This window comes from Lissotriton vulgaris, chromosome 7 (assembly GCF_964263255.1).
Source record: "Lissotriton vulgaris chromosome 7, aLisVul1.2, whole genome shotgun sequence".
In the NCBI taxonomy this organism is placed as follows: domain Eukaryota; kingdom Metazoa; phylum Chordata; class Amphibia; order Caudata; family Salamandridae; genus Lissotriton; species Lissotriton vulgaris.
Window position 1 is genome coordinate 121,690,159 of NC_141695.1, and position 17,024 is coordinate 121,707,182.

Consider the following 17,024-nt stretch of genomic DNA (forward strand, 5'->3'; position numbering starts at 1 on the left):
CCTAAGGGTGGGACCAGGAAGGGGGGTAGTTACGCCCCTCTCCCCTGCCGGACTTTCCCCAGGCCAGGGCTGTCGCCCCTGGAACTGGTTCCAACCGGCAGATGCGTAGTGAGCACCGGGGTGCCACTCCGCAGTCACCTTCTCGCCAAAGCCATACCTACCCAGAATACACAAACCCTGTCTGGGACGGTGCGAACAGCGCCCTCGACAGGAAACCCTTTGTCCAAGTGCTCCTCGCTGGAAGGACTCCCAGCAGCAGGAGGTCAGACTCGTGTCTGTGGTGGCAGCATCCATTTTGTGGAGCTGAGGCTTCAGTTAACTTTAACCGGGGTTCACAGTTACGTACATGTCGTGTCCCTCTAGAAGGGTGGGATGCTAACCTCATCGCCAGAGTTGGTGAGAGGGCAGCACCCCGATTCGTATGACACCTTACTCGACATGCCTTGATAACGCGACACCGGAGTTACCGATATGGTACGCGTTATCATGGAACAGCTATTGGGTCTTGATTCCGCAAGCTGCAACCGGGCTCGGCTCGGGCCTGAACCTAGCTCACACGAGCCCACGCACTCTGCCTTCAGGATTGTTAAGGCCTGCCATAGGAGTGACTGATAGGAACTCGGGTGTCCATTGTATGGTTAGATATAGAGCTACTATACCTAAAGCGAAGGGTGGTTACACGTCTTCGCCCCAGCTGTCGTGCAGCCAGTTGTGTCAAATTTAGGAGGCCAGCCAGGGGTGGCATAATACATGCTTCAGCCCCTGGCGGCCCTGGGTACACCTATGCCCTGCGTTACGGGGTCTGATAAGGTGGCCCAGTACCAATTGGTAAATGCACCTAGGGTACATATCGTAATTTAGAAAGAGAACAGCCAGGCTGTGGGACTGATTAGCAGGCCCACAGCCAGAGAAAGTCGTAAACCAGTGAAACAAAAGCAAAAAATCTGGGTGATCATAGGATTGCAGACCCTACTCTCCTACAGTGTGTGCATAAATGAGTTAATGTTTAAACTTTCTTGAGCTGTTTTGTCTGTGAAATTAACACACTACTGCCAAAGTCGGTGGAACTTATGAACTTTCTGGGGAGTTATTTTTGTTTCTGTGTTTGACAGTAATATCTTCAAATGATATCTGTTTACATATAAGGCAGAGCGCACTAAGGTGGTGCAGTGTTATGTGCCCTCTGTACACGCATTCGTGGTCATTACAGCACAGTCCGCTGCCTCCGTTGGGTTCGAGCCAAGAAGGTCCATGCTGGGCAACTAAAATTGTGCCCTTTCGACCCAGACCTGCCCCCTGTAGGTTTGGCAGTGCAGCAGCATTGAAGACTTGCCCCCAGTTACTGTGGAAGAGAGGGACCATCTCTCCGGGGGAGGCTTCTCTGGTCTCCCTGGAGACGTATGTCGCTTGGTCCCTGAGCAGGAGGTTTCACCGATACCACTGGCGAGAGAGAGGACCACCAGTTGTCCCCTCTTCAAACCTTCCCCCCACCATCACCCGTGGGCAGAGAGTAGCGACCAGTCCTCTTGGGAGGGAAGTTCCTCTAGTGCTGGAGATGCCACATGTTGCTCTAGGGAGAAGCTTCGTCATTAACGTGCCCCGTATCTTCCACCCTCTACCCTGACCTCCTCCGGATCTAACTTACTCTCTTCCATCTTCAGCGCAAGATCCTGAAGCTTGAGGAGCAGCTGCGGCAGATCAAGGAGCAGACGGAGGCAGAGGGGCGGAGGATCAGCGAGCAGAAGATGGAAGCCATCAAGGACCTGCACCTGGTGAGTAGTGTCATCCCAAGGCATGATGCAGTGGCAGGGCAAAGGTCAGTCATGATGCAGGGCAAAGGTCAGTCATGAAGCAGGGCAAAGGTCAGTCATAATGCAGAGGCAGGGCAAAGGTCAGTCATGATGCAGGGCAAAGGTCAGTCATGATGCAGAGGCAGGGCAAAGGTCAGTCATGATGCAGGGGCAGGGCAAATGTCAGTCATGATGCATGGCAAAGGTTAGTCATGATGCAGGGGCAGGGCAAAGGTCAGTCATGATGCAGAGGCAGGGCAACGGTCAGTCATGATGCAGGGGTAGGGCAACGGTCAGTCATGATGCAGGGGCAGGGCAAAGGTCAGTCATGATGCAGAGGCAGGGCAAAGGTCAGTCATGATGCAGGGGCAGGGCAAAGGTCAGTCATGATGCAGGGGCAGGGCAAAGGTCAGTCATGATGCAGGGGCAGGGCAAAGGTCAGTCATGATGCAGGGGCAGGGCAAATGTCAGTCATGATGCATGGCAAAGGTTAGTCATGATGCAGGGGCAGGGCAAAGGTCAGTCACGATGCAGAGGCAGGGCAACAGTCAGTCATGATGCAGGGGCAGGGCAACGGTCAGTCATGATGCAGGGGCAGGGCTAAGGTCAGTCATGATGCAGAGGCAGGGCAAAGGTCAGTCATGATGCAGGGGCAGGGCAAAGGTCAGTCATGATGCAGAGGAATGGAAAGGACCTCCAACACAGGTGGTGCATGCACCATGGGAGTATTACAGACTCCTCAGGCCTAACCACACATGCTGCATAGTGGAAATTGCAACCTGGAATAACTGAGTTCTGGTTTGCAGGAGCTACTTTTCAGTCCAATCCTCTGGTTCCTTTTGGAAGCCATGGGGCAAGTGCTGCTGACAGAGATTGCCTATTGCCCCTGAATACAGAGGAACCATATACTACTCTGAGGTCCCTAAAGATGTAAGGCTTTGACTTTCACAAGTTTGTGAGGACAAATGGCCAAGATTAAACCTTGGAGGTACTCACTTCAGTGAAGCACAACATACATTGTTCAGAAGGTCAAAGGTCAATAATCCAGCAGCATAGCGGTGCTAAAACAATTCACTTTAAATCAGGGCTCTGACCCTTTCACTTTCATTGCTGTCTATCCTCTGCAGCTCAAGAATAAAAAAAACTTGTTTTAAAGACAGTGGATCTCTGGTTCAGTTTTATCAAGATCAGTCAGTCTGATACTGTTGTTTTTTGTTTCTGTGTCCATAAAGTAATTTAGTTGGCAACGCCGGTTGGGCTGGGTCCAATGCTCAGGCCTTCTGGAGGCACTGTCCAGTGGTGGAGGTCTGGTGTGGGACTGGGTCAGTCTGCTCTCACAGGATGACGTGATCGACACAAGATGGTTCCTCGGCTGCGGTGACAAAAACCATCCTTGGTTAGCAAAGTGGATCAGGGAATCAGTGTGTTAAGGAGCTGCTGGGACAGCAGGTTCTTTGTTGTCGGGCAGGTGGGGACGTGGATGGGGGTCCAGGGTGCCACGGGTTGTGCTGGCACAGCAGTACTGTCTCAAGGGTGCAGAGGGCCTCAGAGACACAACAAAGGTGGTGATCAATGCAGAACGGCTTCTTGACCTCTCCCTCTTTACAATGAGGCATCTGGTTGCTATGGGTGATGGGGAGAGAACAGTATCACCACTGTTGTTGGTTCAATGCCCTCAAAGCAGCTGAAGGGATGGGGCTGAGCACCCAAGACAAAGTACTACCTTCTCCTTCACACCGCACTTCATTCCCTCTTTGCCCAAATTCACCCCCTCCTGCGTCCTTTCCTCTTGCCTTTGCTGATGTACACAACTCCTTGAAGTTAAAAATGTACTTGTGTACCCAACTCAAAGGGCCTGACTATCCAGAAACTATGACAACTGGAGTCTGGCTAACTGAGCCCTGAGAGTTAAAGCTACATTCACAATATTGTAAAGATCCAATCTACGCTGGGTGCGTATTTCTGTAGGTTCCGTTTAGTTCTATGGAAACGACTGTCCTATCATATTAACAGCCACCTTGGTTCTATGGAGATGCAGACATCCCCTAAAGCCCAGTATGTTTGTGCAGCTCTCGATGACTGTGCTCTACTCACCCGTGGACCCTTATGGGCTCCGGTCTCCAGGCCAGAACTGGAATGGGATGCGAGTTAGGGTCCAAGTGCACACTGGCTTAGTCAAAGTATCTGATTGTGGCCATTCCGTTGCCCACAGTCCCTGACGGTTCTTTCTCGGGCGGACTTGCTGCCGGCACGCTCCTTTGAAAGTGGACGTAAAGATCACCCTTTCCTTTGACCAGGGCGTGACATCTGAACCAGAAACACAGGTGACTTGCAGTCTGCTCCAGTTATTTACAGCTTTCCTGTGACTCCCTACGTCCCTGTGGCTGACTCACCCCTTGTGCCAAATGCCTCCTATTCTCAGTGGGATTCTGGGGCCCAAGCATCACCCACTACATAGATGTACCGCGGAGAACCTGTAGGTATCGGGTAGATTTCACCTACTGTCACCGGTGCATTTGCATGAACTCCGACTGTAAATACCCAGGTGGAAATCCTTACGCTTGGTTACCTGCAGACCCAGTGACTCTAGAACTCTGTGGAGGAGTAGCAACAACACGTGGCGCACCGGTTAGAGGACTAGTGACGTGGCTTATTCTGTACAGAAAGTGACCGGGTCCCTTATAAGTTGAAAATCAGAACAGTGCCTACTGCTGCTCTAGGGACTCTTGACCTTCACCCTTTTAACAAACCCCCAGTGGCTGAGCCTTCACCCAGGCTGGCCTATTGGCAGAGAGGATGGGAGATCTCTCCACATGTGCACCAGAAGCTAAACCCTGCATGTGGTCCTGGGTGTGAACAGGCTTTGCTGGGGGACCTTGACACATGCAGCAGAGGTTGAGTGCCCCCTTCAGAAGTGGCCGATGGCGGGCTCTCCCATCATGGTGGGCTGCATCTTATTCGGTGGGGGGGAGAGAGGGGCGTGGGCACTTTCATTTGTAATGAGGACCCTGCAAAGGTGTGCTCGTTGCATCCAACATACTCTCAGTGACTGCCAGATGCCAGCATAATGCTTCGATGGTGAACATAGTCTGTTGGCTGCGGGAGCTGAAGTGTGGGTGGTGGTTGAAGGAGGACGGTGGACTCCAGAGTTTTGCAGCACCAGCTCAGCGCCACACCTGGTAAGCATGTGTGCTGTGCTTTTGAGGCTGCAGGGGAGTAAGGACTGCGGTGCAGGAACTCAAGGATTTGTTTACGTGGTATTTCTCACCGTCTGTTGGTACATTTGTCTGGCTCATCTACGACCAAGTTAGGGATCCCGGTCCTGTTATCAGGAGAGTTGATAGGTTTGTCTTGGGCTGACGCTAATGTCCACCTTCTGCTGGAGCATTTCTGGTCAGTTGGCGCACTCTTCAGGGCAGCACATCGGCCGAGTATCCAGGCAGAACCTCCTGATCATCCTACCCATGGGATGGACAGATGGCAGATTTTGCTGCCTTGTAAAGGCCTATTTCAGGGGCCCGGCCACTCATTGGTAAGGAGCTTCATTTGAAATGTTAGGCCGCTAATCACTCACAGGAGGGGACTTTTCCACCAGTCACTTGCTGACAAACCTGCAGAAAGCTAGTTTGAGCTGCCGGGGTGTGTAGTTCAGGCCCAAGCAGACCTCTCTGCAACAACTACTCAGATGGTCCCCCAGAGTGATGGCCATGGGTCAGTCCAGGAGGATGAAGGCCATATGAAACACCAGCTCTCTGTTGGAGAGCCAAGACACTGCTCTTGAGTATCCCTGGGAGGGGTCTCCAGGACATTTATTTTCATGTGATTCCTTTAGCCCCATGGTGTGGTAAAGTTTCTCTGTAAGGAAAGGGGGGGTGGGGTTGCCTAAAATGTACAATATGAAAAATTGGTGACCCTCATTTACATACAGTAGAGTATAAAGGTTGTACTAAAGTCTGCCCCCAACCGTGCAATCTCACTTTAGACAAGAAAAGGATGGTACTGCTTCCATCAGCGCGAGGGGCTCCCTGAGAGCCCTCCTGATCCGCCTGAACACGGGCCTGCTCTAAGCAGGCACGCTTGCTCTTCCTCCATATTCTTTGATGATAGTGCTCTGATTGGTTGATTTGTATCTTGCTTTGCTTTCTTATGCTTTCATCCTCTATTGCTTTCATATGTCCCTCAACCCCCTGCTCTCCCAGTTGCTTTCCCTCCCCAACCCATCTGTTGCATTTCCCAACCCTCTTGCTCACCTGTCGTTTGCTCCATGACCCCTTCCCACAGCCTTATTCTACTACTTTATATTTTTTTGTTTTGTGCCTGCTGAGCTGTCAGTGGGCGTCCATCTTAAAATGAGATTTTACCCATTTTTAGACGTCTGCACATGAATGCACACTCATTGGGCGATCCCCAAGAAATGGGTTTGTACTGTTTGAAGAAACCCATTCAAAGATGGCTGCTGCTAATGCATGCGTCTTCTCTGTATTACAAATAGATTCAAAAATGGCCTTCGTGGATTGCCATGCATCTATGGTGGTCATCTTTGAATGTGTTTGCAATATTTTTACATACCCATTCCAAAGTGGCTGCAGTGTATGTACAAAAAACCATTGGTTAAGCCATTATGTTTCATTGTTGTGAGCTACTGGCTATGCCACTTCTTGTTTAACTTGAAAGTAAGCCTTACTCTAGAGTCCCCTTTGTGCAGTGAAGAGAGCTAGCTGAGGGGGTGGTTGAAGTCATACAGAGGGCAGTGAAGGTAGGCGGGTGATTGGGGGAAATGTTTAGAATGGCAGAAAAAAGGACCGAAGTAACCAGCGATAGGAAGAGAAGGGAAGAAGAAAGGAAATGGAGAAAGTGAAAAGAAACAGAGGCAGAAGAAGTGTTAGACCTAGATGAAAGACTATGCAAAGGGACAGGAAGCCGAGACTGATGAAGGGGGTGGGGATGGAGGGAGGTAAGGTTCATAGAAAGGAAAGTGAAACAGCTAGGTGAGGCAACACCTGGGCTCTTTGTACACCTCCCCCCTCCAGCTTGAGGTCCCCAGTACAAAACCCTTGAATGTGACCATGCGCAATGACCCAGGCTGACCACTGACCTCTCTTCCTCAGGAGAAGGACCGCCTGACGGAGCTGATGGAGCAGAAGAGCAACGGAGGGAAGAGCTTTCCAGGGAGCCCGGAAATGGTGGCAAAGGTACTTGGAAAGCGGGCAGTGGAGGGGCTATGGGTGTCCATCGAGGGCCTGTGCGTTGAACTGGGGGAATAGGGTGATTGGAGAGCTGCTGAGGGGTAACCTTGAGCGTTGAAAGCCATGGACCACCCCATACATCTCATTCCCAAAGCTCTTCCATCAAACCCCTCTTCCACAGCTCAGACTGCAGCAGCCAGACAGAAGCCTGCAGTCAGAATGTTAAAAATGCCTGAAAATGTATGTCTTTTCTGAGGCCATTGAAGTTAGTGAAATGAACTGCAAATGTAGGGAGACCTGGGAGCACCTGGCCGGCTGGTTAATAACAGCACAAATTTGGGAAATCCCAAAATCTGATCTACATCTAGGTCTGCTCAGCTTCCGGAGACCTGTGCAGCCATCTTGGCTCTTGCACTGTCCCATGGAGACCACATGATTAAAAATAACAAGAGCATCCTCCGCCAGGAGACGGAGGAACGAATGCGCCGGAGTATGATCTACTCTCAGTTGAGGAAACCTGGGAAATGAAAGACTTCTACCTGTGTGCATGGATGTCGATTTACCAAAATGCCAGGAGTAGCCAAATTAACATCGCATGCCCTTTGACCTGTGATGACGTCATAAGAAGTGATATCACATAACTCAATCCCTGGTAGCATTACAGGAAGTGATGTTACGTGACCTTTGATCCTGATGATATCATAGGTGGGGGTGAGCTTAACTGGCGTAATTTACTGTAGTGCAATTACGCAAAATTACAGCGAAATTATGCAAGATTACTCCGAATTACGTGAGGAGCGTAACCCAGCATTTGGTGCTATTTTCTTAGCACAAAATGCTCACTGGAGTTCAAAATGTACCCCAGGAAGCATTTTGCACTCAGCAAATAGCAGCCACTCACACTCCCTAAGTTCGTTGTTCCTGAACTTCTGCGGAAGGATCTTTTATGCCAAATATAATTACTCCTAATAATTTTGCGTATGGGCAGAATAGCATCATTTTCATTAATTTTGCGTCAAGTGAGTAATGCCAAATCATCGAAATTAATCTGATTACACTGGCTTAATTAAGAATTTGCCCAGATCTAAACATAGGTAGCGACAACACAAAGTAAAATACAAAATAAATAAAAGTATAATAATTGCAAAATTAGCACCAGGTTTAATAAAATACATGACAATATTTGTAATAACAAAAAAAGGTACAGTTCAGGAATTTTAATAGAGATGAAGCCATCACATGCCCAGGGTTGCCAGATGGCCATTCTATGCTGCCCAATCACAGACCCAATGTCCAGTTACTACCTCCTATGCCAGCCGCAGCACCACATGAAAAGGCACGGCAGTGGCTCAAAGTCCCAAATATCAGGAACAGCACTGGCTAGAGCTGTACAGGCTTCAATCATACTGGTAAACCATTGCTAGGAGTGTTAGGGGGGTGGATGGGGTGGGGAACTCCCCTGAGTAAATGGCTTTAGCGCTGATGGCGCCTGGTGCAACAATCCTTTTTTGTATATATTTTTTTAGCACCGCCCCCCTTCCTTGACCACCTCCTCATAGTCCCTCATTACCACCTAGGAAAAGTGCACCTCATCACTCCATTGCCCCTCTCTTGCATACATTTCATTTGTTTTAAACCGCTGGTTAAGGCTGGCTTTTTTGATCCACTCAGCTATCCACTTCAAATTCAGACCTGTTCTTTGCAGCAGGCACATTAACCCTCTGCGATACTTTATGGCGAGTCAGAGCTACATCTGGATAAAACTCGGATCTCTCTCTCTAGCAGGAACATTAATCAGAAGAGTTATCTGGACAAGGAACTCTGCAACAGCTGCTTTTAAATCGGAAGTTATTCCTAAACACAGTGCCCCCACCTGAGGTCAGCCCCCCCCCCCTTTTAGGCCAGCACCCTGTGCAGCCGCACCAGTCGCCCTAAAGCCCGCCCTGATAATGCTGTCAAATTTCAAAGTAAACGAATCGGCTCGGCTTGGTGGCCAAACCAGTGTGCAGAACGCACCCCATGACGATGAGCAAACCCTCTAAGAAATTACTGTCCCCCCCTTATGCGAAGAATGACGGGACCAGACGTGTGCAGAGAATTAGATACCCAAATTGTGTCACAAAGAATACAGTTAACTGTTAGGCCGGTAAAGATTTGACAGTTGTATAGTGTTTATGAAGTGTTTCCGGTTCTATTAAGCTGTTTTGTTCCTTGTTGATTTCAGTGAATTTGGCACAATGTGGCTAGGGTTGTACCAAATGTCTGCACAGCAGGGAAGCTTCAGTGGACCCTGGGCCTGAAAGATGGGTTGCTCTGTAACTGGATAGATTAGAACAGTTTCTGTGCACCAACTGTTTACAATCTCAGCCACAAATGTCTATTTCCCTAGTGCTGCTTGGTCACTACAGAGGCCGGGGGTTGCAAGAACAATGCCAGGGGTTGCAAAGGGGAGCTCACGGGTCGCAACTGCGACCTTTGGTAACCCCTAATATGACATGCATGCCTGTGCGCAATCTCAGGAAGTGTTTGTTTGGTCCCTGTGCACATGTGGAAAAGGTTTGCACTCTTTCAGCACATACTCCACCTGTTTGTGTTAGTGCAGTGTGCATTGCTGCTTCGGTGCTGTCCCTCTATCATGGAGGGACATGGGCCTCCTGTCCTATCCTGTACTGTGCCCGTGTGAGAAGCATGGACCTCAGATATCCTGATCCATTCTTTAGGATCTGCTCCAGGCGTGTGTAGTTGTGATGTTATGATAGCCGGGGCTAGAAGTAAGGGAATGCAAGCAGTAAGCCTGGGCCGGATACGTACGTCATGCGTGTACGTAGGCAGTCCTGTAGTAGTGTTACCTGTCCAGTACCTGGTGGGGTGTGTGTTTGTGTGTAATTTGCACTGAGGCTGCCTGTGCTCTTTGTGTTCTCAGTTATCGATACTTTAACAAGTCACTGTCACTCACCAGAAGGCTGTCTTTGTACCGCCACGCACCTGATCACGGGCCAAACCAACTATTGGCAATCGTTCCTTTTCATCAGACAGGGGCCCGGTGGTCCTAGTGCCCTCCTATGCTTCTCCTCCTAGAGCGCCTCTGGGCTTCTTGCGTAGCCTCACTCTGTGTGTGCCCCCGGACTTCTTACGCAGCCCCACACAGTGCAATCTGTGTCTGCCTCAGCCTGCTATACTCCTAGGATCCTTCAGTGTCTCATGTATGCGTCACATCCAGTGCACTGTGAGGCCAGATGGATGCACTGATCTGGCGCACACGAACCTCCTGAGCTGCTTTCCTGCAGCTGCGGACTGGATGACTTCCAGCTGCCTGAGAACAAACACAGACGAGACTGAGCCTGTCTTACCTGGGGCCAACCCTCCGTTTGGGCATTTCCTGGTGGCCCAGTGCCTCTGGCTGGGGTTCTGTTCTCACACAGACAGTGCAAACCCACGGAGGTGCACTCTGGTGAGAAACTGTCGATCACACCGCAGCTGGCGGAGGTCTCCGCATCCGGCCTTCAGTGAGAGTCCTGAAGAGAACCCTGCGTCTTCTGCCTGGGTGCACTTACTGGTACTCACCTGGACTCGACTCCTGCCTTTTATCGGGCCTTTCATCTGCCGCTTCCTCTCTTCAGTCGGTTCAAACCGGGGCAGCTAGCCTTCTGCTTGAACCTCCCCAAAGCTCTCCGCTGTTAGGACATCTCAGCAGTCTGCCTTGTCCGCCAGCACTCAGTGCTCAACATTCTCTGTATTCACTTCGAGGCGCTGTAGAAGAAAGGCCGCATTTAAATCTGACGGCATTTAATTGGCCCATTCGAGAGTAACCCGTGCACTCTGCCTATTGGTTCCAAGGTTTTGAGGGTGCTCCAGGTGGGTGACCCATCACCTGACATCCGGCAAGCGTTAGGTGAGGGTATCCAGGACAAGCTGTTGCACTCTTGAGACGTCACTCACTGGCCGAACGTCTCTCCCCATCAGACTCATGCACTTGTTTCTATCCCGATGGTGTATCCCATGACTGTCAACGGGGAATCTCAAACAGGTGGTTTATGAAGGGCGGAGGCCCAAGGGATGGTGAGATGCCTCCATCCCCTGCTGTGCCAGGGAGGGACTCGGTGCAGCTGCTGAAATCCAGAAGGAAACCAGAAAGACGTTTTCTGGGTGGGGAAGTGGCAGCTCTTGAAGTGCAGGATCACTTTATGAACCCAGGTTTGGCTCTCCTGTTCAGAACTGTCTCTGAAGCCGTCACCCTTCCTGGAGGCAGCGCGCCCACTCACAGTGACTCCTGTTTTGCACTCAGCTCAGGAAAGTGTTCACATGACCTCTACATTGTCGCACATCCAGAAAAAAATTAGAGGGAACATTGCCAGGAGATCTTTTAGGCCATTGCACACTTTACAGATTCTATGAATAAAGATCACACCTGCAGGTGCCTCCATTGGCTTCCCCAGTGCTTAATTTGTGCTGCGTTGCAAGTGGTGAACACCGGCGCTTATTCTTGTGGACCCGGATTTAGTTTTCTGCATCCCACTTTGATTCAAAGAGAGAGAAAGAATGGGAAAAGGGAGAGGAAGATAGGAAATCGGAGACAAAGGTTGAATCTAGGGATGAAAGAGAACCAGTCAGAGTAAGATGGAGAGAGGGGAAGGAAAGGAAATGAGGTGGAATCAAGAGAAGGCAGCCCTGGTATTCACCTACCCTTGTATTTGGCACACGTTGGCAGAAGCTTTCTGAAAACGTTCCTTCAGAGGAGCTTTTGTTGTGGCCCTTTTCAGGGGCCCAGCTACTAATTTGCAAGGAGCTTAATTAGAAATTTTAGGCAACTAATCGCTCAGAGGAGGGGGCATTTTTCAGCAGCCCCTTGCTGACAAACCTGCAGAAAGCTAGTTTGAGCTGCCAGTTTGTGTAGTTCAGGCCCAAGCAGTCCTCTCTGCAACAACTACTTAGATAATCACTTGGGGTGTTGGCCATAGGTCCGAGTAGGAGTAAGACAACCATATTTTTGGTTTTGTTTTATATAGCGCGAACCAGAGCCGAAGGTATTAGAGCGCTTTACATGAGCACCAGTTGTGTTACAGAGGGACACATTTATTTTTATGTTAGGCACGGGGAGATTAAGTGATTGGCCCAGAATCACAGGATGTTGAGTGTCCCAGCTGGCACTTGAACCCTGTTCCCCAGCTTCAAAGTCGACTGCCCTAGCCGTTAGGCCACATCCTCTCTCCAATGAAAGTCTTGCTCTTTGTTGGAGGACCAACACACTGCTCTTGATCATCCCTGAGAGGGGTCTCCCGGCCATTTATTTTCCCATGGTTCCTTTAGCCCCAATGTGTGGTAAAGTGTCCCTATAAGTAGTGTTAACCTACAATTGACAAAAGGAACAATTGGTGACCCTCATTCCCAGACAGTAGAGTTGAAGGTTGTACTACAGTCTGCCACTACTTCCATCAGGGCGAGGGGCTGTTTGCGAGCCCTCATGATCGCCCTGACCAAGGGCCTGCTCCAAGCATGCAGGGCTGGTGCTCAGATGAAGAGGAAAGTGGAAACAAGAGGCCAGGCATTCGACGGCCTGTACCGCTCTCCTCCCAGCCGAGTGTATGAAAATCAAAGGTTCAAAAACACATCTAATGGAGGGTTAAAAATCCAATAGAAGGCCTAAACATGAACACTGCTGAGACAGAACGGTCCCTTGCATGGTGACAGATGTTTATTTCTGCCCTGAGTGCCCCAGCTGCAACGATGTCTGAATCTCTAAGCCTATTTTTGTTGGCCTGGGCAAACTCAGATCATGCGTGTGCACCATGACATAAGCCTGTACCCAGGGTTGCGGCCTTGTTGAACTGGGAGAGTGCACAAGCGCATTGTCCTACTGGTGAAAGGCTGCTGCCTTTGCCGGGAGTTAAGCAGCACAAGTGTGGTGGCAGCACATACCGTACACCGATCAGTAAAAGCGAACATGAAGGATGCTGTACCTGTGTCACTGGAGGGAGGCCTACAGGCTCCCAAAGCTATCAGGCAGTCAGTTGGGCTGTATGCCAAGGATAAGCTTTGCAAGAAGTCTGTCTGTGACCCGGACTGGGGGCTAATGCCTGCCAGACTCCCAGCTGGGTGAAGAGACATCCAACAGTGCCTACCGCTGGAGCCTGGAGCACCAGTCTCTGCCTGCTTGCCAAGATCAATTTTTATAAAAAAAAAGAGGCACCATTTTGCTTTACTTAATTTTATAATTCAAACAGTGGCTGTAGCTATCTCGGTCCAATGCTGCCACCTTGTGTTAGTTTTGTGAAGTACATGGAAGTAGCCAGCAAGAACAGTACGGGGGGAGAGTGCCCTGCTCTTAGGCCCTTGGATGGTCCGCTGCCAGCAGTTTTTGGCCGATTCAAGGTCTGATATTGGAAAAAGGTACATACTTAGATTTTTAAATTTTTTTAATTGCTCAATATCTACAGCGTAAGATGAAGCCTTGCATCCCCTGCAGCGCTTGAGTGTGATAGTGTGGCAGGGCCTGGTGGCGCTCCGAGGCAGTAGGGCAGCTGCAGCATCACCCCAGGGCTCATAACCCCGGGGCTCATAATCCCAGGGACCATTACCCCTGGGCCTTTGACGCCTCACTCCAGGGAAGGCCTTTCCCCCTCTGCCTTTTCGTGTGTAGTTTGCTCTACCTCTGTATTTGTTTGCCATTCTCTTGCCCTTACACCCTGATGTTGTCTTCCTTTTATGTCTTGTTTTTATTGTTTCCTCAATATTTCTTCTGTGTAAGTTCTTGACTGTCTCGTGTATCTCCTTTATTGCAGTCTGTTGAGCTCCTGTGTCCTAATACTTCTCTCATTTTGTCTTTTTCATACTAAGATGATTTTACACTTTTTACTTCTCCTTGATGTCCCCCTCTCAACCTAAATGTATACCCAGCGTGTCTCCGCTCTGTCCTTTGAGCCTGCCTGTCTGTTCTAGTTTCCCATAAATGCATTTTTGTTTCTAGCATTCTCTTGATATCTCCTCGCACTTGTGTTTTCTCTTCTGATGTCATTTTATTTCTACATCCGGCTCATACTGTCCTTTCTGTTCTTTTCCCCCCTTCTTTGCACATTTCCCATTGTCATATTTCCCCGTCTTCTCTGCTGCCTCTTCCCATGAAGGTTCTAGCAGTTCCCGCTTCCTCTTTCCCCTCTGAGTTCCTTCAGTGTTATCCCCTCACCTCTCTCAACCCCTGCTCTGACCCTTCGCTTCCTGCTCTTTCCCATGTGGAGCCCGTTCACTTCCTGCTCATTCTCTTCCTGCGCCTCTCACCCTCACATTCCTATCAGTTCTTACTGCTGAGTTCCTTCAGTTCCTGCTCATTCTCCTCCTTCCTTGTGCCTCTCACCCTCTCATTCCCATCAGTTCTTACTGCTGAGTTCCTTCAGTTCCTGCTCATTCTCCTCCTTCCTTGCGCCTCTCCCCCTCACATTCCTATCGGTTCTTACTGCCGAGTTCCTTCAGTTCCTGCTCATTCTCTTCTTTCCCTGCGCCTCTCCCCCTCTCATTCCTATCAGTTCTTACTGCTGAGTTCCTTCAGTTCCTGCTCCTTCTCTTCTTTCCCTGCGCCTCTCGCCCTCAGATTCCTGTCAGTTCTTACTGCTCAGTTCCCTCAGTTCCTTCTCATTCTCTTCATTCCCTGGACCTCTCCCCCTCACATTCCTATCAGTTCTTACTGCTGAGTTCCTTCAGTTCCTGCTCATTCTATTCTTTCCCTGCACCTCGCACCCTCACATTCCTATCAGTTCTTACTGCTGAGTTTCTGCTCATTCTCTTCTTTCCATGCGCCTCTCGCCCTCAGATTCCTGTCAGTTCATGCTGCTGAATTCCTTCAGTTCCTGCTCATTCTCTTCTTTCCCTGCACCTCGCACCCTCCCATTCCTAGCAGTTCATACTGCTGAGTTCCTTCAGTTCCTGCTCATTCTCCTCTTTCCCTGCACCTCTCACCCTCACATTCCTATCAGTTCTTACTGCTGAGTTCCTTCAGTTCCTACTCATTCTCTTCTTTCCCTGCACCTCACACCCTCTCATTCCTATCAGTTCTTACTGCTGAGTTCTTTCAGTTCCTGCTCATTCTCTTCTTTCCCCGCACCTCACACCCTCACATTCCTATCAGTTCATATGGCTGAGTTCCTTCAGTTCCTGCTCATTCTCCTCCTTCCTTGTGCCTCTCACCCTCTCATTCCCATCAGTTCTTACTGCTGAGTTCCTTCAGTTCCTGCTCATTCTCCTCCTTCCTTGCGCCTCTCCCCCTCACATTCCTATCAGTTCTTACTGCCGAGTTCCTTCAGTTCCTGCTCATTCTCTTCTTTCCCTGCGCCTCTCCCCCTCTCATTCCTATCAGTTCTTACTGCTGAGTTCCTTCAGTTCCTGCTCATTCTCTTCTTTCCCTGCACCTCTCGCCCTCAGATTCCTGTCAGTTCTTACTGCTCAGTTCCTTCAGTTCCTTCTCATTCTCTTCATTCCCTGGACCTCTCCCCCTCACATTCCTATCAGTTCTTACTGCTGAGTTCCTTCAGTTCCTGCTCATTCTATTCTTTCCCTGCGCCTCTCACCCTCTCATTCCCATCAGTTCTTACTGCTGAGTTCCTCCAGTTCCTGCTCATTCTCTTCTTTCCCTGCGCCTCTCCCCCTCACATTCCTATCAGTTCTTACTGCTGAGTTCCTTCAGTTCCTGCTCATTCTCCTCTTTCCCTGCACCTCACCCTCACATTCCTATCGGTTCATACTGCTGAGTTCCTTCAGTTCCTGCTCATTCTCCTCTTTCCCTGCGCCTCTCACCCTCACATTCCTATCGGTTCTTACTGCTGAGTTCCTTCAGTTCCTGCTCATTCTATTCTTTCCCTGCGCCTCTCACCCTCACATTCCTATCAGTTCTTACTGCTGAGTTCCTTCAGTTCCTGCTCATTCTCTTCTTTCCCTGCGCCTCTCCCCCTCACATTCCTATCAGTTCTTACTGCTGAGTTCCTTCAGTTCCTGCTCATTCTCTTCTTTCCCTGCACCTCGCACCCTCACATTCCTATCAGTTCTTACTGCGGAGTTCCTTCAGTTCCTGCTCATTCTCTTCTTTCTCTGGGCATCTCACCCTCAGATTCCCCTCTGTTCATGCTGCTGAGTTCCTTCAGTTCCTGCTCATTCTCCTCCTTCCTTGTGCCTCTCACCCTCTCATTCCCATCAGTTCTTACTGCTGAGTTCCTTCAGTTCCTGCTCATTCTCTTCTTTCCCTGCGCCTCTCACCCTCACCTTCCTATCAGTTCTTACTGCTGAGTTCCTTCAGTTCCTGCTCATTCTCTTCTTTCCCTGCGCCTCTCCCCCTCTCATTCCTATCAGTTCTTACTGCTGTGTTCCTTCAGTTCCTGCTCATTCTCTTCTTTCCCTGCACCTCGCACCCTCAGATTCCTGTCAGTTCATGCTGCTGAGTTCCTTCAGTTCCTGCTCATTCTCTTCTTTCTCTGGGCATCTCACCCTCAGATTCCCCTCTGTTCATACTGCTAAGTTCCTTCAGTTCCTACTGCGGTGTTCCTTCAGTTTCCACTCATCCTCTTTAACCTTTGTATCTCTACCACTTTGGTTTCTTTTTTATATTGATTTTTTTTCCTGCAAATCTTTGTCCAGCTCCTTTAAGTTTCAGCTTTTTCTTTTCTTCTTCATACTTTTCACATCCTATTGCCTCTATTCTGTGCATTGCTTTTTTCTACATCTCTCCCCCGCCTCTTCGGTCCCTGCTTGCTTCTAATATGTTTGACTTGCTTCATCCTATTTTCTCTATTCCTCTGCCCCGATCTCCTGTCTCTCCCAACTCCTTCGTATATTCATGATGTTCTGCTGTTTTGTCTTTTCCAGTTTATGTTCGTCCTCAAGAAAGACCATCGAGTCCACTTGATTTGTTCTGATAAGTGTAAAGGCCACACCTCTTCCTGTTTGCTGTCTACCAATAATCTGTCCACTTGCAACTCCCTGAAGGTAGGGAGCCTTCCTGTTGTCCCTCGTGTTGTTCTCGCTCGCTGTCTTCAAAAACTCTGTGCTCTATATTTGTGTTTGTGTATTA

At 49.6% G+C, this 17,024-nt stretch overlaps 1 protein-coding gene across 8 annotated transcripts in view; it reads left to right on the top strand.

Annotated features, from left to right (window-relative positions):
- The window catches only part of PHLDB3 (pleckstrin homology like domain family B member 3), a 167,894-nt gene that overhangs the window by 91,639 nt on the left and 59,231 nt on the right, over positions 1-17,024 (top strand). For 5 of the 8 annotated variants that reach the window (XM_086929799.1, XM_086929803.1, XM_086929801.1 and 2 more), the window contains exons 7-9: positions 1,662-1,772; positions 6,899-6,982; positions 16,820-16,939. In XM_086929799.1, coding sequence (XP_086785925.1) covers positions 1,662-1,772; positions 6,899-6,982; positions 16,820-16,939 — 315 coding nt within the window. The remainder of the gene's footprint in view (positions 1-1,661; positions 1,773-6,898; positions 6,983-16,819; positions 16,940-17,024) is intronic. The other 3 variants (XM_086929805.1, XM_086929804.1, XM_086929806.1) reach the window with 1 other exon arrangement.